The sequence below is a fragment of the Ochotona princeps genome, chromosome 8 (assembly GCF_030435755.1).
Source record: "Ochotona princeps isolate mOchPri1 chromosome 8, mOchPri1.hap1, whole genome shotgun sequence".
NCBI lineage: Eukaryota > Metazoa > Chordata > Mammalia > Lagomorpha > Ochotonidae > Ochotona > Ochotona princeps.
The window spans coordinates 11,795,652-11,815,210 of NC_080839.1; the positions used below are offsets into that span (position 1 = coordinate 11,795,652).

General features: G+C 54.9%; 1 protein-coding gene across 1 annotated transcript in view; it reads right to left on the minus strand.

The window, feature by feature from the left end:
* Positions 1–2,163: 2,163 nt before the first annotated feature.
* Positions 2,164–19,559, minus strand: part of FER1L5 (fer-1 like family member 5) — a 45,989-nt gene continuing 28,593 nt past the window's right edge. Inside the window, exons 20-53 of the mRNA XM_058668310.1 lie at positions 18,869–18,993; positions 18,063–18,163; positions 17,305–17,482; positions 17,068–17,223; positions 15,944–16,075; positions 15,568–15,731; positions 15,150–15,264; positions 13,330–13,432; positions 12,649–12,812; positions 12,408–12,572; positions 12,055–12,190; positions 11,861–11,938; positions 10,965–11,146; positions 10,276–10,437; positions 9,911–10,015; positions 8,805–8,951; positions 8,541–8,703; positions 8,365–8,390; positions 7,895–7,945; positions 7,683–7,784; positions 7,282–7,401; positions 6,662–6,823; positions 6,382–6,473; positions 5,886–6,056; positions 5,619–5,767; positions 5,274–5,413; positions 4,284–4,372; positions 3,929–4,024; positions 3,666–3,807; positions 3,341–3,440; positions 3,074–3,267; positions 2,802–2,911; positions 2,475–2,622; positions 2,164–2,382 (exon numbers count right to left, since the gene is read on the minus strand). Of these exons, the coding sequence (XP_058524293.1) occupies positions 2,164–2,382; positions 2,475–2,622; positions 2,802–2,911; positions 3,074–3,267; positions 3,341–3,440; positions 3,666–3,807; positions 3,929–4,024; positions 4,284–4,372; positions 5,274–5,413; positions 5,619–5,767; positions 5,886–6,056; positions 6,382–6,473; positions 6,662–6,823; positions 7,282–7,401; positions 7,683–7,784; positions 7,895–7,945; positions 8,365–8,390; positions 8,541–8,703; positions 8,805–8,951; positions 9,911–10,015; positions 10,276–10,437; positions 10,965–11,146; positions 11,861–11,938; positions 12,055–12,190; positions 12,408–12,572; positions 12,649–12,812; positions 13,330–13,432; positions 15,150–15,264; positions 15,568–15,731; positions 15,944–16,075; positions 17,068–17,223; positions 17,305–17,482; positions 18,063–18,163; positions 18,869–18,993 (4,487 nt within the window). The remainder of the gene's footprint in view (positions 2,383–2,474; positions 2,623–2,801; positions 2,912–3,073; positions 3,268–3,340; positions 3,441–3,665; positions 3,808–3,928; positions 4,025–4,283; positions 4,373–5,273; positions 5,414–5,618; positions 5,768–5,885; positions 6,057–6,381; positions 6,474–6,661; positions 6,824–7,281; positions 7,402–7,682; positions 7,785–7,894; positions 7,946–8,364; positions 8,391–8,540; positions 8,704–8,804; positions 8,952–9,910; positions 10,016–10,275; positions 10,438–10,964; positions 11,147–11,860; positions 11,939–12,054; positions 12,191–12,407; positions 12,573–12,648; positions 12,813–13,329; positions 13,433–15,149; positions 15,265–15,567; positions 15,732–15,943; positions 16,076–17,067; positions 17,224–17,304; positions 17,483–18,062; positions 18,164–18,868; positions 18,994–19,559) is intronic.

Here is a 19,559-nt window from a genome sequence, read left to right on the forward strand (position 1 = left end):
GGTGGGGGTAGAGTGAGGTTGGGGTCCTTTATTCTGGAGCCTCAAGTCCATGAGTGTGCCTTCAAGTCCAGCTGTGCCTTCTGGGTTGGGGAAGCCTTCAGCTCAGCCTGAAGAGCAGGGGGTGGTGCCCGTGGCTGCACAGGTCTCTCTCCACTGTGGTCTCTGCCTTACCCACGTGCTTGTGATCCAGCGGTGCAGGCTGTCCTGCCATCCCGCAGGTGGGATGGAGGTAGAACAGAGACCAAAGGTACTCCTCCTAACCACATCCCCTCTGTGACAAGAGTGGCTCCAGGTACCAGAGGACAAATTTGGATCTAGAGCCTGGTCCAGGATCGGGGAGAACTGGTAGAAGCAATGGGTGTTTGATCTGAGTTCAAGGGGAGAGCGACCAGAACTGTGTGGTGTAAAGACCTGTGTGGGCTCCTCAGATGGCCAAGGAAGGGGTGTGGGAGGAGGGGATATTGCACATCATGGGGTGGGGTGAGAAATTGAACCTGTGGGGTTGGTATGATTCTAGCTCAGGAACACTTGAGCTTTTTAAATAAGTGTACATGGGGGTCCGGCACAGTAGCCTCACAGCTAAAGTCCTCGCCTTGCACGTGCTGGGATCCCATATGGGCACCAGTTCTAACATCGGCTGCTCCGCTTCCCATCCAGCTCCCTGTTTGTGGCCTGGGAAAGCAGTCAAGGACGGCCCAAAGCCTTGGGACTCTGCACCTGTGTGGGAGACCTGAAAGAAGTTCCTGGCTCCTGGCTTCTAATGGGCTCAGCTCTAGTCACTGCTGCCACTTGGGGAGTGAATCATCGGACGGATGATCTTGCTCTCTGTCTCTCCTCCTCTCTGTATATCTGACTTTGTAATAAAAATAAAGAAGTCTTTAAAATATATATATGTATACAATCTACTTACTTATTTGAAAGGCAGAGAGAGAGAGGGAGACCTTCCATCTGCTGACTCAACTCTGCGAATGTGGACAAAAGCCTGGTTTTGGTCAGGCAGAAGCTAGGAGCCAAAAGCATCTGTGTCTCCCACGTGAATGGCAGGGGTCCAAACATTTGGGTCACCTTCCCAATTTCATTAGCAGGGAGCTGCATCAAAAGCAGAGCAGCCAGGATTGCAGTTGGCACTATAATATGGGTTGCTAGTGGTGCTGGCTTTACCCCCTGTGGCATAGTGCTGGCCCTACATATGAGGGGTTTTTTTGTTTTGTTTTAATATTAAAGATTGAATTAATTATTTGAGTGGCAAAGTTATAGAGATGAAGAGGCGAGAGAGAGCTTCCATCTGCTAGTTCACTCCCCAAACAGCCACAGAAGCCAAGATAGGACCAGGCCAAAGCCAGGAGCTTCTCTGGGTCTCCTATATCGGTACAGGGTCCCAAGAACTTGGGCCATCTTCTACTGCTTTTCCTAAGCCTTTAGCAGGGAGTTGGGTTGGTAGTGGAGCAACTAGAACATGAAGCAGCAGCTGGAAGGGATGCTGGTGTCAAAAGTGGCAGCTTTATCTGCTCTATTATAACACCCCACATGAGGCTTTTTAGAGAGACAAAGAGAATGCAGCCACTTGGTCTGGCCTAGCATTATGTGTCCTGCCACAGTTCTTGCATTTTGTTCTAGAAACAGGAGTTCTCTGTTGTGTTTGGAGGTAAGTGTTGTTCTGGGTGTTGTAGGGGGGTGTGTGCTAGAGGAGAGGTGCCTGGTCAGCTGGATGGCTCTTTGTATTCATGGTGGATGCAGGCAGCAGTACTCACCCACATGACCAGCCGCCATTTCTTTCCTCCAGAGTTGCCTTTCCCTCCAACAGCAGTGCCCCCGCCCCTTGGTGTGCAGGAGGCTGGAAGTGTGTGGAGTAACACAGTTCTTTATCCCTTGTGAGTCGCCTCTGAAGGGCTGGCGTTTTCAGTCCTTCCTGTTGTCTTCAGCTCTCAAATTATAAGATGGCTGTCTCTTACAAACCTTGTTTATTTTAGTGGAAAATTATAGCTCTGCTCATGTTGGCAGTGGTTTCTGAACACAATAGTTAGAATATCCCTAGCTCCTTGCATTATGCCCTAGACAATAGAAACCGGGAGCTGGTAGGAATTCAGGGTTGGGGGGCGGTTTGAGGAGGGATTAGGGCTGTTAGTAAGCAGGAGGAAAGGCAGGTAAATGAGTCAGTGAGCCTCATGGAGTTGGAAGTTCTGGGAAAATGTCATACATCTGATTCCTGGGTTCCTGGACGAGCTCCCATTGCTGCTCCGGGGTAGTCTCCGGGCTTGGCTTCTCGGTGATGAGGTTGGAAGAGCTATCGTTGCTGGTGTTGGATGAACCAATGATATTGACTATTTTAATGGGAGGATACAGCCGCATCTCAGGTTTGATCCAGTTCATGGCTAAGTAGTTCTAGAGAGAACAGAGCCATGCAGCAGGCTGGAGGTGGCTTCCTCCACTCACCTCCTGCTGTCTTTGTCCCTGTGCCCTTGGTTGCCACTCACCGGGGTTGAATAGATAAAGTGGAACAGTAGCAGCGCTATGCTCACTAGGATTGACAAGGCTATGATCTTGTAGCGGTAGCGTTTCCAGAAAACAACGCAGAAGTTCTGAATGGGGGATCGCAACCACGAAAAAGAGGCATCTGGGCGTCTGCATGAGCAGAGGTGGCATCAGAGGAGGGAGGGGGTGGAGGAGCCAAGGGGAGCTTGCTTTTTCAAGAAAGTGACTTCGTGCCTCATGGCCCCGCCCTAGTCTGCTCTCCAGACTGCGTGGTGGGCAGCAGCTGCCCTGTCCACAGTCACCGCCCCGTGAAACCTTAGGAGCCTTACAGTGGAGGGTGGAGTGTGGGGTACTGGTTAGGTTCTGACTGGCCTCGGCCCGCTGGTTTGATTAAGGCTTCCTTCTGTGACAGAATCTCCAGCGTCATCTTCACTTTGCCCTAGGAACATCACGGGTGGAGACAGGGTGGGAGGAGGGCATCTGCCCGGAACCTAGCAGGGAGAAAACTTGAGCCAACATACCCCCCTCCCACGCCCCAAAGTCCTCAGCCAGGCTCTATGGTTCATAGGCCTGTTCCTCAGCTGCCTTCCCCAGTTCCTACCGACTGGCGCCACTTGTCACCCTCAAGGACCTGGCAAGGCCACCAGCCAGTTACAGTCGTCTTCTTAAAGAGAGAGAAGTGCTTGTGTTGAAGAAATTGGGGCCACTTGGGGTCCTGTTCCATCATCCTGAGGGAGCACTGCTTGGCGCTTCGGGCCGGGTAGGGCATGTCGGAGAGATCTAGCTCCAGGACCCCTGAAGCCAGAGAAATGCCATCAACAAGGAGCTCCCTTGGCCTGGGGGCCCAGACCCTGGGCCAGGACCTCACCTAGGAAGTCATCACTGGTGAAGGTATCGTTGTCCCAGACCTGGATGATGAGCCGGGCTGGGAACTTCATTGATGTGGGGTCCAGACTCCATATGTAATCCTGGATTGTCGTGAAAGAGTGTGTTACTGACCTGTGTCTGGCATCTCCCTTGGACCCTAAGTAGCCTGCCACCCTGCAGTGTAGACAACCAAGGAAGAGGGCTTCATTCTAATGTTTTGGTATTGCTGGCAGGTCCCAGAGGGCTGGGGGTTACGGGGTGAAGGAGGGATGCTCCTGGAGCCCAAAGGGTGTGTGCCCTGCCACCTGCACCACCAGGTCTGTCACCTTCTGGCTCTGGACGCACATACACTCTGCTGCCAGATAGTCCATGGTGAAGATGAACCGCCAGTTGAAGTTGCCCTCGCCGTTTAAGGAGTGGTAGTGGATGTCTGTCTTTTGCGTGTCTTTCTCCATCCCAAACAGCCACCTGTAGCCACAGCCCTTAGGCCTGCTGCTTGCATGTGGGTGGGTGGTCCCCACTCATGGCAGGCATGGGTTAGTGGCAGAAGAAAGAACTGGGGGTACCCGAGGGACTGGCGCCTCCTCACCCTTTGATGTAGATGTCACTCATCTTCTCGCTGGTCAGCGAAACGTCCACCAGGTCCACATCGGCGGTTTTCCAGATGATACAGCGCAGCTCATACCTGTGGCCACTGTGCTCTGAGGCCCTGCTGAGGCCTGGTTCCCCAGCAGCGGCCTTGTTGGGGGGAGGCGGGCCAGAGGCTTCCCCCCCACCCCAAGTATTCCACCTAGATTTAGGGAGGTTCAGGGGGAGAACTCCTAGAGGAGCTTCCACCTATTTCCAGTAGAGAAAGAATGACTATAGCTCAGCACTTAGCATAGTGGTGTCCTGGGAGAGCTGAGCCATGAAACGCAGGGCCTGGGGTATGGGCTGTCACTCACCGTTTAGGCTTTCGGGGGCTGATGTTGACATGGGGGCCAGGAGGCCCCAGGTTCTTGGGAAAGATGTCCACCCACAGTTGCACCTTTCCCTAGAGCCAGGACCAGTTATTGAGCTTCAGGTTGTTGGCCTCTCAGCAAGTTGGCCCCAGGAAGCCCAATAACTATCATTCAGGGAGCAGGACAACCACCCACCAAAGGTCCCCCTTGTTTCTTGCTGTGAGAACAAAGCAGGGAGATTGGGGATTATGGCTAGACTTTTCTTTGTTAAGCAGTTTGGCAGCCCTGAGTAAGAGGGAACTATTTGATCAGTTCAGATTTTCAGGCCATTCTATGTTATGTGATCACAACCCAAAGAGATGAAATGAGTGCGGAGGACTGAGAAGAGGAAGAATACAAATGGGTAAATAAAGGAGAAAAGAGCGGGGACGGAATGACTAACACTGGTACGTGAACACGTTTTTGTCTCAACCAGCTGGAGCTAATTTTAGTCTTTGGAAGCTAGCCCTGTTTAAGACAAGGGATTTCACGAGATGCGTGGTTTTTTAGTTTTGTTTTTAAATGCTTGGCAGAGAGATGGAGAGAGTGAGAGGAGCCATTCTGGTGGCTGGAGAGAAGGTGGTAATTAGGGTGCCTTTGGGGATTTTCATTCCTGCATTTGGAGTTCCTTGCCTTGGAGAAGACAGCCTTCAATTAACAGCCAGCACCAGGGTTGTAGTGTCTGCCCTGTCTGGCCTGAGGTGCCACCTCCAGTCCCTTTTGGGAGAGATCGGAGCCATGGAGGTGGTAGTAGGTAGGACTCCGTCATACTTCCTACACTGGTATGCAACCTCCGTGCCTTGTCAATGACCTCTCCAGGTTACGAGTTTTCAAAGTGACAGCACCAGAACCTCTTGCTTATTAACATATGCAAAAACACGTCTGCTGTGTGTGTATATGCCTGAATACTTGGCCTGCCCTCCGCCACACCATGGGCCCCTTTAACTCTCAAACCTGGTCAATGCCTGGTTGGCTGTTACTGTACAGTGTGCGGGTCTCCACGTGCTCGGGGACCAGCCCCTGGGTGTTCAGGATGTACAGGGCCAGCCGTTCTTTCTTGGGTCCCAAACCAGGCACGTTAGGGGGCTTGGGCTCTGTATTGGAGAGAGATGGAAAGGGGGGTCCTGACGTCATTGGATGCCCCTCTCCCCTTTCCTGGGGACTGGATGTGGCTGGCTTCTTCAGGAGAAAAGGGGAAAGTTGGGTTGCCTTCTTTTGCCCGGCCCCATCCCGGTGTCTGAAGCAGCCACCCCTTTCCAGAGCCTCCTTGGGGCAGAGTCCTGTGGTTGAACTGCTCACCAAAGCTCTGCAGCTTGAATTTTTCCCCATTGTATAAGACAGAGTCTTCCTCCAGGCTGTACAAAGGTGGTGGCAGGCCCTTCTGCTTGGCAAAGCGCTCCAGCATGTGGCTGGGGGACATCTGATCCCGCCACCTGAAGGGCCCTGTCCTGCAGGGATATGTGAAAGGCAGGTTCTGGGTCCCTTCCTCCCTACTCCCACCACAGGAGCCTTGGGCTCACTACGCCTCTCTCTGCTCCCATCCACCCCAGACTGGTCCATGCTCACTGGCAGTATGTTTTAGCAAGCCCACAACTAGCATGAAAGCCAGACAGGAGTCTGTTTTCCAGGTCGATTACTGTACTTCCAATCTCATCATCGGCTGACACAAGGTCAAAGTCAAGTATCTGAATCTCCAGATCCTTCTCCAGGGGAATGTTGCAGGTGAGCTCAAACAACCTAAAGGAGAAAATGTTCTAGTCTGGAGATGAAATGTGGCCTCCTGTCACCCTCACTGGTGTCTCTGCCCCTCATTTATTCATGGTGATTATAGAGAATAGAATGCAGGATAGGCTGAGGCTTGCCAACAGCCATCCCCTGGATATGGCTCAAAGTTAACTTCTTAAGCTAAACTTGAGGGTAGAAGTGATGTTCCCCATCTGTTGAGAACCATGCTAGGAATTTGTGGGCTGGAATGCAGGGCAGGGGTCTGCCTACTGGGACTGAAGCCCACCCAGCACAGTATGGAAGGGTGGAGGGGACTGGGGGAGTTGAGGCAACTCACATGCCAAATATGGGATCCAGGGTGTTGGGCCGGTACGTGTCCCGGTTGCCAAGCTTTGTCTGCCCCATTTTCAGGATCACGTAAGGATCACACTGTGGTCACATGTGACGGTGGTGGCAGGGGGGAGGAAGTGGGGAGTCAGATGTGGGGCATAAATGAGCCCTGGCACCACATGGAGTGTGTGGGCAGTTGGGTATGGGCAGACTGAGGGATCTCCAGGAAAGGTTAGGGATTGGGCAGGGCATGGGAGGTTCCTGAGCTGGACAGGGCTGCTCCTTACCAGGCCATTGTAGTCCTGGGGCTGCAGATTGATGGCTCGCACTATGTATACCCGCACCAGGCACTGCTGAGGGAAATCCTCTCTGTTGGGCCAAACCAAGAACTGGCGCGGGGGCTTGGGAGCCTCTGGATTCTCAGGAAAGGGGTAGATCCGGAAAAGGCCCTGTGGGATGAGGGGGTGTCGGGGACCCAATCCTCCAGGAAGGACTCTTGGCCTGAATTCCGTAGAGAGAGGGTCAGATGGAGGATCATGGGAACAGAAGGCTGGGAGGACTATAGCAGCAAGTGTAGCACAGGGCTTCTGCAGGGCCACTGTGTTTACGAGGGGTGCTGAGGAAAGGGACTCAGGGTGCTTAGATGATGTTCGTGTTTCTGCTGAGGGAAACTCCTTCTGCCTACCCCACCCCTCTATCCATTACTTCAGGCTTGAGTTTATCCTCAAGGTAAAGTTTATCTTCAAGAGGGAAGGCCCTCACTCTTCCTGTGTGAGGGAAGGCATCTCCCGGAATTTCCTCAGGCCCTCCCTACCAGATCCTCACCATGAGCATTTAGAGCCAGGGCTTTATATTAGGGTCTTCTGGGGGGCAGAAAGGGCACACAGATGGGCAGCTGGGCACATACCTTGAACTCGCCTACCACAGGGCTGTCCACCTTGGGCTGCTCCTGGTAGAGTTTAAAGGTCTGACAGAAGTCCTGCAGGCCTTGGAAGTCCGGAACTGCCTCCAGCTCACAATCGTACACCTGTCAGGGGAAGGGAAGCCATTCCTGAAATCACCAGGGGTTTTCTCCAAAGTGTCCACCAGGTGGTCCCAGCAGCAGCACCACCTGCTTCAGCCTTGGTGACTAGTGGAGGTGTCCCTGGAGGGTACTGTGGAAACCAGTCCCATCTATACACTCTTGGAGGTTTCCAGAGGAAGCAAGCTGGACTTGGCTAGTAGTCTGAGTGGGAGGTTGCATCTCTTCTCAGCATTCTCCTTCTCCACTCCCACTCTCCCAATCCCATCCCTTGAGGGTCTCCCAACCTTTATGGTGAAGTAGTCTTTGTACTTATACTTCAGGGACTTGTCATCGCGTATGGCCCAGAAGAGCTTGCTCCACCAATCCACCTCATGGTCAAAATCATCCTGGCAAGGAAGAGGAGAATGACGCCCCCCCCCCCCCCCCCCGCACACACCCGCCGCATCCCCTACCTCCTGAACCAACAGGTGGTTCCCTGGGGCTAAATGTGCTTCACCTCATCTTTGCTGGACTTGTACCAGAATTTCTTGTAGAGATTTTCTAGGATCTGCAAAGTAGAGGGTGAGCAAGGTGTGTGCCCAGGCAGTCAGGGACTCCTCCTACACTTCCTCTTCGGGCTCTAACTCTTGACTTTCAGGACACAGTCAAGGCTGAGGCGAGATGGATGGGAAGCATGGGACTCCAAGGGCCACTTGGAGTTTGACCAGTGCCACTCTAAAGCAGTAGCTCTGGGACTGGAAAACACACCACAGCCATAGGGCTGGAGGAGGAAGGACTTGGAAAAAGATGTCCTGGGGCCCAGCAATTCTGATGGGATCCCTCAGGGTCTTGAGTCTGTGACCATCTCAGGGGACTCTACAGTGTGGTCTAGGCTGAGAGTAACAGCTTCAGCATTCCTATGCATCATTAGGGTGCAGGTGCCGAGCAAGAGTTATGATGAAGTCTGGGCTGGGCGCCCGAGCTCACCGCCTTTTGCTTCTTCTCGACCAGCACTGTGTGGAGAGAATGCAGTTGGGAGTCTCAGGTAGAGGCTGAGGAGGAGGGATGCCAACCCCAAAGGAAAGCCAAGCCCTTCCCCAACCCACAGCAGGAGACTCATGGTGGAGGCCTGAGAGAGGAAGCACAGAGCAAGGGGCCCGTACTTGGAAGCCGTGGGGGTACATAGTCCATAGCCCAGGGGTCACAAAAATATGGCTGGAGGAAATCAATGTTGGCCTGACCCACCACGCTCTGCTGGCCATAATCCTGGTTATCTATCACCTTGACCATGATGGGCAACGCATAGGCTTCCTCTGTGGGCATGAGCTGCATGAGAGGCAGGAATGTGAGCCCCACTCCCCAGCCCTAGGAGAGGGCTTCCCCTGCCCTTGCTCCCTCATGGCCCCCTAGGTGGGGGGGTCTCTTACCACCAGGAGGAAGAGGATGGGCTCAGGGAAATTGGGGTTGGTCTGGAAGTCCCTGATGGGTTCCGTCTTAATTGACTCCTCTCCACACTCCACCAGGAGTTGAGGGTAGCGCACCTTCTTCAAGTTCCGAAGGCCCCAGGCCAGGATCTACCAGGACCAAGGAGGGTGGGGCTGTGGTAGGCGCCACCCCTTTCAGAGGAGTCCCAGGGGATGGTGGGGTCTCAGAAAGCCTGCAGGACTAGACAGTGAGACCAAGGCAACCCCAGCTTGCACAAAGTTTACCAATGGCCTGAAAGCCTTCATGCCTCCCTTTGGGAGGAGTGTCTTCTAGCCAAGACCACAACCTCCACTGACCTCCAGGCCCTTTAGTGCTGACCGCGCCTCACCTGCTGCCTTTTCTGGCCTCCCATCCTTTCCCAGATGGGAGGTGCTGAGTCTGGCTGCCTCTCAGGGCCACACATCCTCCCTGTGGCTCTATGACTCAGATGGGGGCCCCATGGATGCTCAGTGACTGGGCTGCCCACAGACATGGGACACCCCAAAACATGTCTAGGCCCTGACTTCTGAAGGCTTTCCCAGGAGCCCAGAGGAAGGGACTAGCCAGGTGGCCTTCAGTCTCCTGAGCTCCTGGCTATCCTCTTTACCCTTTGTCAATTCCATGGCAGGGGCATATGAGTTCCAACCTGGAGTCTTCCAGACTACACTCCAAACAGGAGTGAGGCTTGCCCTGGCATTTAGGATTGGGCAGCCCTGGGTCTGGACTGTGGCTGTCACTTAGCCCCTGTATCAGTGTATGGGACATTTCCTCCTGCAGCTGCAGTTTCTTTCTGCAAGAAGCATTCTGCACAGCATGAGACTTGAGCACGACAAACACTTGAGCCCTTTGCCTACTGCACATTGCAGAGCTTAGCAGTGAGCTCGCTGATAGCATTAAATGACAGTCTCATTTCTCTCCCAACCCCATCTCTCACTGAGTGTCAATCTTGGGGCCCAAGCTTCAGGTCAGCAAGTAAGGAGGGCCCACAGCAGAGCCACTCCAGGCTGTTCTGGATGGTGCTTGAAGTCCCACTGGCTGCCCACTCATCCTCTCCCCACCTGGCACACACCTCGATGGCCATCTTCCTCCGCGTGGGCTGGAGGCTCCTGGGCAGCATGTAGATCCCGTTCTTCAAGAGGACACTCAGGATCGGTGGCTGTGTCTCTCTGAGCTTCTGGAAGGGCCGAGGTGGGAGATCAGGGAACATGAGGCCCCGTGAGGCAGATCCTAGGGCCCCCATCCCCAGCTCAACCAGGTTCCTCAGAGGTTGAGAAGGATTGGAGCTGGCAGGGAGGTGGGAGAGGGACTGAGCAGGTGCTATCTCTAAGCCCGGTGTCAGGCTTTTCCTGCTGCCTGCAGAAGATTGTGTTCAGGGGTGCCTGGGGAGGGGGCACTAAGTACTACCCTCTACCATTGTGTCCCGTTTCCCAGTACCTCCGTCTCCAGGATCAGCTCACAGGATGCCAAGACCTCACCATCTTCCTCCCCCAAGTCTTTCACAAGTGGGTACCACCGCATCGGGGGCAGGATCCGGTCTTGGAGATCCAGCCAGACCACAGGGGGCCATATGCTCCGTCCCCACAAGCTCTCCTTGCCCTAGAGGGGAGGAGACATTCACACAACCTGGCTACTAAGCTAGTACAGCATCAGCTCCTTGCTTGCCCTCGCTGCTGCCTGGCAGAGGGCAGTAACCGATGTGCTAGATACAGCACTCGGGCCCAGCAGCGTGGCCTAGTGGCTAAAGTCCTCGCCTTGAAAGCCCCGGGATCCCATATGGGCGCCGGTTCTAATCCCGGCAGCTCCACTTCCCATCCAGCTCCCTGCCTGTGGCCTGGGAAAGCAGTCAAGGACGGCCCAAAGCTTTGGGACCCTGCACCCACGTGGGAGACCCGGAAGAGGTTCCTGGTCCCGGCATCGGATTGGCGCGTACCGGCCCGTTGCGGCTCACTTGGGGAGTGAAACATCAGATGGAAGATCTTCCTCTCTGTCTCTCCTCCTCTCTGTATATCTGGCTTTCCAATAATAATAATAATAAAAAATCTTTTAAAAAAAAAAAGATATAGCACTCTTGGCACACTGGGCCTCCCTAAGTGTCAAGGCTGGAGAATCCTTGGCCGCCTTACCTGGGAGTTGCGCTGCCACAGTTCCAGCACCAGGAGTGGGGGGCTCTCCTTCGTGTCCTGGGGGTTCTCATACAGAAGCAGGTGCTGGAAGATGAGTGTCTGGGCCCAAATGGGGGCCACAGAGCTGCGCACAGCTTGGGTGCGCTGGCTGTGGTTTAAGAAGATGACACGGATGAAGGGCCCTGGGGGAGGAGCAAGGCAGGGAGTGAGGAAGCCAGGCTCCTTCTGGCTGCTGCAATAGCTGGCTAGACCTGGGACCCCAAGGCCAGGCCAGGAGCCTATTGCCAGTGGTTCACAAGCACCAGAAGCTGAAAGCGAGCCAATCGCTGATGCCAGGGGTCATGGAGTTCCAGCCATGCACACTTCCCATGGCCGTCTCAGTGTGGGTGACAATGCCCAAGGGACACATTCCCCAGGAGGCATCCTAGGAGCCCTCCACCCACTACCTTGGCCCCCTACAAGTGCCACTAACAGCACAGGCTAGGGCATGCACATCACCCATGGCTCTTCCTCCCAGGGCCTCCTCCCAACTCCTCGTTTTGTGTCTGACCACTGGTGGCAAGTGTTTCCCAAAAATGTCACCCCTCTTTTGTTTTCTCATCTCACAGCTACTCTGCCAGGCAAATGCCTTGCTCTTCAAGCCCCAGCAGAGTGGTCACCTCTGGGGTGACATTCCCTCTGGCATCTCTTCCCCTTTCTTATTCCACAGCCCAAGGTCTCTGATTTTGTCTTTTTCCCAAAACAAGGCTATAAGCTGCTTGAGAGATAGAGGAGGGTCTGCACCTTTGTCATACCCTTACCCCCAACCCGCTCTTTCCTTGCTACATTCATTATTCTGCTAGATAGCCATGTTGTCAGGCCCCAGTGGGTGGCTGGAGGACAAGGGATGGTCCTACCCTGGAATGTCAGGATCTGGTTGGACAGCAAGTTCCGGGCCTGGTAGATGTAGCAGAAGAGTTGGTAGTAGTGGGGCTCTAAGTAAAGAGGGGCTCCAGCTGTCACATATCCCCAGGATCCCCCAGCTCCTCCTCATTCCCCTCAGGTCCTGGCCTCTGGGGCCACCCACGCAGACACTCAGGGTGGTGCTCACTGTTGATCAGGCAATAGATGAAGGGCATGTTGGGGGGCCGGGCCTCCACGGGGCGCTCCCTCCACGAGTCTCTGAACTGACTCCACCGGCCCAGCTTCTCATCTTCCTTCTTGTAACTGTGCTTCAGATCCTTCTCCTGCACCCAGAATGGTGCCCTGCTGAGGCTCCTACCTGCTCCTGGCTCCTCCAGCTGGGCCTAGGTCACTCCTGAGGAGCAGGTGCAGGCTTCCTCCGGTCATGCCCCAAGGAGCAGTCCCAGCCCTCCCCCTGGCCATACCCCCAGGCCAGGCTCTGGCTCCTGGGGAGTAGGGTGCGGTCAGAGGCTACCAACACCCAGGCTGCTAAAATTTTACCAGCGAGCCCTCCAGGAGGAAGATGGATGCGATGCCCCTGTCTTGGTCTGGGACCAGCTTGCGGTGCCAGCAACGACGGCGGAACTGGCTGTTGGGCTGTGGGTCCAGGTGGAACTTGGAGCCAAAGGTGCCATACTCCCAGCCCTCATCCTCCTTATCCAGGCCCTGATGTGGGGGGCAGAAAAGCAGGGTTGTGCTCCTGAGGTTCCAAGCCAAGGTCCCCACCTCCCAGGTCCCGTACCTGCTGCAGGAAAGAGAGGGTTTCCTGCTCTTGACTCAGCTTCTCTGGATCCCGGTAACGCAGGCGCACCCAACGCCTGCGCCGGCGTGAGTGGTAGGTCTTCTCCACTGAGCTCCAGACCTGGGGCATGCCCGATGGCGGGATCCCCACTCCATACTCCCAGCCTGCAGGGGAGGGCCATGACCTCAGTGCATCTCAGGTGCCTGTAAGCTGGGAGGCCTGACAAGGCCTGGAAGATGAACCTCTAAAAGGGACAGTTCTGTCATTTGTCACCTCGATGGCCTGTGCCCAACTGCCCATTTTACAAATGGGAAAGGGTTGGCTCCTGTGTGAGACACAGGATGGGGCTGCTGAGAGTTTGGCCCCTGATGCCAGGCCTTCCTATTGCTCCTTCTCTGGAGCCATATTGGGTGAACTCAGGCTCCAGGGCCCAGTCCATGTTCACATGCATCTGTTAAAACTTGCTCTGGGCCAGGCCCACAGAGGCACATGGAACCTGAAGGGCCCTGAAAGGGGGTGAAGACTCAGCCCCTCAGAGGCTGGGGGACCTGCAGAACTCAGTCCCAGGCCATTTGTGAGCTTGCCCGTTCCAAGGCTGTGAAAAGTTTAGGAGCTTCCCTGCCTGCCCAGAAGCTGAGTGGAGGACCCAGGCCCTCCTTCAACCCTGAGCAGAGGACTGACCATCACTGTCCACGGCATGGCTCAGCTCCACAGTCCAATTCTTCTTAAAATGCCAGCCTGGGGGACACTTCACACTCTCCCGGGCCTCAGCCGGCTGTCCATCCTATGGGCACGGAAAGGGCAAGGCCAAGGGCCCACAAACAGAGAAGGTGACTATTGGGGACCAGAAAGCACATCTGATATCACTCAAGTCATCACCTAATATGCTTTTCTACCTTGTAATTTTGGATTATAATGTGCTCTCTCCTTGTTAAAACGAGAGAGGCTGGCATTGTGATATAATAGGTTAACCAGCCACCTGTAGCATCAGCATCCCATGTGAGTGCTGGTTTGTAACCCAGCTGCTCCACTTCTGATCCAGCTCCCTGCTTATGTACCTGGGAAAGCAGCAAGGGATGGCCTGAGTGCTTAGGCCCCTGCCTAACATGTGGGAGAACTGGATGAAGTTCGTGGCTCTTGACTTTGCCCTGACCCAACCCTGGCTGTTGCAACCATTTGGGGAATGAACCAGTAGATGGATGATATTTTTCTGTCTCTAAATCTGCCTTAAAAATGCATCTTTAAAAAAAATTATTTTTTTTTTATTGGAAGGTCAGATATACAGAGAGGAAGATCTTCCACCTGCTGATTCACTCATCAAGTGGCCACCACAGCTGGATCTGAGCCAATCCAAAGCCAGGAGCCAGGAGCTTCTTCTGGGTCTCCCATGCAGGTGCAGTTCCCAAGGCTTTGGGCTGTCCTCAACTGCTTTCCCAGGCCACTAACAGGGAGCTGGATGGGAAGTGGGGCTGCTGGGATACAAACTGGCACTCATATGAGATTCTGGTATGTATAAGGCAAGAATTTTAGCTGCTAGGCTATCACACCAGGCCCCACAAATACATCTTTAAAAAGAAGGAAAGAAGCAGCCCAGCATGATGGCCTAGTGGCTAAATCCTCGCTTTACAACCTCTGGGATCACATATGGATGTACTGGTTTGTGTCTCGGCTGCTCCACTTCCCATCCAGCTCCCTGCTTGTGGCCTGGGAAAGCAGTGGAGGATGTCCCAAGGCTTAGGGACCCTGTACCCATGTGGGAGACCCAGAAGAAGCTCCTGGCTCCTAGCTTCAGATCAGCTTAGCTCTGGCCATTACAGCCACTTGGGGAGTGAACCAGCAAATGGGAGATCTTTCTGTCTTTCCTCCTCTCTGTAAATCTTCCTTTCCAATAGAAATAAATAATTTTTTTAAAAAAAAGAATGAGACAATGAAAAAGACAAGAAAGGGACTTTTGCCTCTTGTGTGGTTTGGTTTGCTTTCTTCATTTTAAAAAATGATTTTTATGTTTTTGAAAGGTGAATACAGAAATCTCCTATCTGCTGGTTCAGGCCTGAGATGCCTGCAATGGCTGGGGTTAGGCCAGGCCAGAGCCAGAGCCCAGCACTCATTGAGCCAACTATTTGAAGTGTCATCTGTTACTTCCCAGGGCACACGCTGGCAGGACGCTACAGTGGAGAACGGAGCTGGGGTTTAAACCTAGTCACTCTGGATATGGTAGTGAACATCCCAAGCAACAAGTTAACTGCTGTGCCAATCCCCATACTCTCCCCGCCCTTCTTCCTGTCTGACTTTAAGGCATCTCAGGGCTGCCATCTCGGAACATTCAGTACCAGGAGGGGTTGCAGATTAAAGCTCTCCCCAGGGGTTCCCCAGCCCTCAACCAGGAGCAGGCCTCAGGCCACAGCTCCTGCCACTGGGACATCCCAGCTTCCAAGTCCCCAGCTGCCTCTCTCACCCTCCCCTGTTCCCTTATTCCCTAAGGCAGTTTCATCCTGGCTCACCACATCCGTGTCAGGGATTTCTGCAGGCACCCAGACACCAGTTGCATCACGATCCTGGTTCTCGTATACCTGCTCCAGCACCTGGCTCTTGTTGATGTCCGTGTCCAAGAGGAGTCTGGGGGCAGCAAGACTCCAAGTTCCCAGTGTGACTCCTGGAATCTGCTGGTGCCTGGGGCATTCTCTGTCATTATGCTACCCTCCAGCCCCCATCTGCCAAGACCCAGGCTCCTGGCAAGGAGACTGGATGAGGCATCTGCCTTGATCATTCCACACAGCCCGCATGGGTCAGGTCCCACGTCTCTGCCAGCTGGGACTCTGGGCTGCTGGCATCTGGCCCTCTTGGATGATGACAAGTGTCAGCTTCAGCGTGGTATACCCAGGGTCTTGGAGGCTCACGGCCTCCACGCCCCCATCTCACCTTCTCTGAGGCTCTATTGTCCACTTGTCCTGCCAGTGCCATCCTGTGGGTGTCTTGAAATCTGTCTTGGGGAGGGCCGTGTGCCCTGTGACATCTGAGAAGTTGGGGCATCGGTACAGCCCCTGTTGCCCCCACTGGTCTTTCTGCTTGGCCTGATTCTCATACTGGAGAAGGGCAAGGGCATTAGCTTACCACTTATCATCTGCAGCCTCCAGTTCACAGCCTTTTAGTCTCTGCCACTTCCAGCAGATCCCGCTCAGATTTGGTTCGGAACCTCTTCCTCTGACTTCAGAGTTGGTCTTGGGCAGCCACACTCTCATTCCAGGGGCCACCGCCTCCCACTGCCCAACAGGTCAGCCTCCTCCAGCCTACTCACCGTCTCTGCATAAACCACCAAGTTGCCCTGACGGGGCAGCTGCAGGTGCTGGCTGTGGGTGACGTTGCCAAACCACATGCAGACCCGGAGGTGAGCTGGGATTGTGTCCTTCTCTCCTTCTCCCTCTGGGAACTAAGCCAGAAGCAGGTCAGGCTCTCATGGGGTGCCAGTCCCCTGGGGCCAGGAGGTGGCTGAGGGAGGGGCACGCACATCAGACTGGCCCACACCTGCCCCTTCCCATTGAGTCCTGGTGCTGCATCCAAAAAGTGAATGGTCCACAGTTGTGCCTGCCAGAGTGCGAGATGCCAGGCAGATGGCCTACCCTGTGACCCCCATAAGAAGGAGGTAGGGGAATGGTGGGGAAGAAGGGCTCCTCAGGGCAGTGGTGGTAATAATGATGTCAACGTCGATCATTCCCAAAGCACATGCAAGGGGTGGCATTGTACTAAGCGTCAAGTGTGTGGCTATGCCTGGATTCACACGCCCCATCTTGAGGCAAGCAGTGTTACCACCAAGTCCCTCCTACACAGATGTGGTCAGGGTCATCCCAAGGTCTCACAAGTCAAGATCTGAGTCTCAGGGATTCTTGTAGGATGAGCGGGGCTCCCAGAGGGGTGGGAGAGGCTTTGAGTGACGGTGACAAGACCTGGGTCACTGAAACCCAGTGTGGCCAGAGAAGTTTAGGGCATTGAGGGGCAACCATAGCCAGGCCTGGGAGGGTATACCTTCTTCAGGGTACACTTTGTGACTCTGAGGATGAAGAGAGAGCCTCTCTCCCATTGGCCTCCCAGGGAGCAGGAGGCTGAGGTCAGGGCTGGGCACTGTGCACAGGCTCCAGGCAGTCTTAGAGCCTATAGGCTCTGCCTGCTATGGTAGGGGCAGCATATGCCCAGGAGCTGACTTGGTCCCTCAGAAAATGACAGAGCTGGATTTTAGGATGGTAGGTGAGGGATGTGGACATGGTGAGAGCCTACATGCAGTCAGTCACGGGCCCCTGCCTTCCTCCGTGGACTCCTTAAGCCCCACCCATCCTGTAGAGGACCAGGGAGAGAGAAGGGGCCCCATGGGCTCAGGGCATGGGAGTTCAGGACATGCTCCTTCCTCTGAGGGCTTTCACTTCTCACCTGCAGCAGGAGTGACTGGATCTTCCCACAGAAGCAGCCGGACTGCAGCCTCCCCTCTGGGGAGAAAAGGATGGTGTGGGCAGGCACCCGAGCATAGGCCACTCGCTGTTCTTTGGCCATCAGCCAGATCATCACATCTGGGAAGTTCATCTGGGGCTGCAGGCGGGGTCAAGGTCAAGGGCTGTGTGGCCAGCTGCTAGCCCCATGCCTCAGCAGCCGCTGTTGTCCAGCACACACCTCTGGGAGCACAGCATTGAGGCGGCGCAGCCAGCCCTCCCCTGTGGCCACCATGTTCCCGGGCTTGGCGTCCTTGGCCTTTTCGGCCACTTCCTGGAGGAGCAGGTTGCGGAGCTGCCACTTCTTCCTGTCCAGGTTGCTGGCTTTGGGCTCATCTGTCATGCAAGGCAGAGGACGCCTGGGGGCGAGACAGGGAGTAGGGGGCTGGACCCCTTCTGCATCTCCCCATGTCACAACTTCTGGACGTGCCGTGGCCAATGTGCCCTTCCTGATCCCAAGATCCTGACCCAGGTGCCAACGGGCAGACTAGGGTGCCTCACTCCCCCATAACTCCAAGCACCCTGCTCCACTGTGGGCCTGGTCCCAGGTTCTTCTTCAAGTCCCTCCTTCTGCCCAGTCTCTGCCATGTGTCCAAAGACTCCTTGGAGAAAAGTGTGTGTGCCATGAGATCCGGCCCATCCAGGGCTGGGGTCGGGGGCCAGGAGTGGCTGCCGGTGCATCCTGCAGCCCAAGCCGAACCCTGAGGAGAGCTTCTTGGCAAGAATGAGCCACAAGGGAAGCATGTGGACCCAGGGTCATTGTGGGTGCAGCTTGTATGAATGAAGGGAGAGGCTGGTCGGGTTGGGTCAGAGGTGAGGACAGGAGGGACTAGGTTAGAGGGGGAGGTCAGGGTTGTGGGAGGGGAAGAGGCTGTGGCTCTCCACCCACCAGCCCCGCTCTCCCTGGCTGCAGTTGTGGTGGGGGAACCCCAGTCCTACTTGCAGTCCTCCACCAGCTCCTGCAGCAGCTTCTCCCACTGCTGGAGCAGAGCTGGGTCCTCCGGATTCCGTATGGACTTCAGGGTGTCCAGATTGGCTTTCTAGAGAGAAAGTGTGCTGGATTCAGTATGGAGTGCAACTGAGATCTCCTTTGGGGTTCACTGACCCACGATGTTTCTAGCCAGGCTCAGGGGAGCTTGCAGGAGTTTCCTGGTGATGATGGCTGTTACTCACAAAGCTGCTCCATGCATCCTTCCTATTTCCAACGCAACAATAAGGTGGCAGAAGCCAGCATGGAGTGGGACCAGGAAGCAGGGAAGTCCTGACCACTGAGATCAAATCAGCAGGCCATGAGAAAGCCACATCTGAGGTGGGGATCCACTCCTCAACTGAGACCTATGACCCTTTATGATCTGACTCTCCCCAGCTTCCCTGGCTTTAGCTCCACATCACCTTCTATCACTCCTAACAACAGCTCACCATGGCTTGGCAAAATTGTTGCTTTCTTTCTTCCACCCCTCCCTACCAACTCCTACATGGTCTGCAAAACCCTGCTGCCATGCTACCTCCCTCCCTCTCTCCTGCCCTTCCCAGTCTCTCTGACCAAGGTTCAGCTGCTTTGTACAGTAGCCATTGGTCCAGCCCTCTCCCACAGAGTGAGGACAGGGTAGTACTTATTCGTATCTGCGTTCCAAGCCTGCTGCTGCATTTGGCCCATACCTCTCAGTGATGAGGATATAGAAGTGAGCAGAGTGACTAGGTTTCCCTGTTGCCTCCTCCCTGCCACCCCCTTCTGTGCCACTCACCAGGCGGTTCCGAGTGATGTGGAGGAGGTTGAGGCAGTCCATGCGGAAGCTGATGTCCTCCCAGTTGGAGATGACAGCCACCACAGGCTTGGTGTTGTACCATGGTACATAATGGTACATGTTCCCTGAGACACAGACACACAGACTGTGGGCAAGATGGATCTGAGGCAGCCCTGGTGGGGCTCCTCTCCCTTGGGCCCCTAGAAGGACTGGGCCGGCTACTTCATTCCTCAAGGGTGCTTGCCTGCCAGTAATGCCAACAGGATCCCCCATCAGCCAAGTGGCCTGGCTGGCCCTTTGATGACCCTGGCTGACTTCTGATGGGCATTCACAGCACATCACTTTTAAGAATCTTGGGCTCATGGATGGGAGAATCCAGGCTTTGAGGTGCTACAGGGAAGTGTGGTCAGCAGCAGGCACACAGGTGCAGTGCCCCATGGTATGAATCCCAGGTAGGTGCCCCTGGGGTGGAGGTGGGAGGGCGCATCTCCACACTGGGTGGTCTGCAGAGCAGAGGAGGAGTGGGCTTCTGGAAGGGCGAGATGCCAGGGGTGAGCCCAGGAGGACCTTTCCATGCAAAGAGCTGACAAAGCAGCTGGTGTGGCGGGCTGGGTCCCTAGCAGTGTTTCTGTTATAAGGAAGAAGGTACATGTCTGAGGGCATATACCTGTCTTTAGTAACTGTAGGGGTA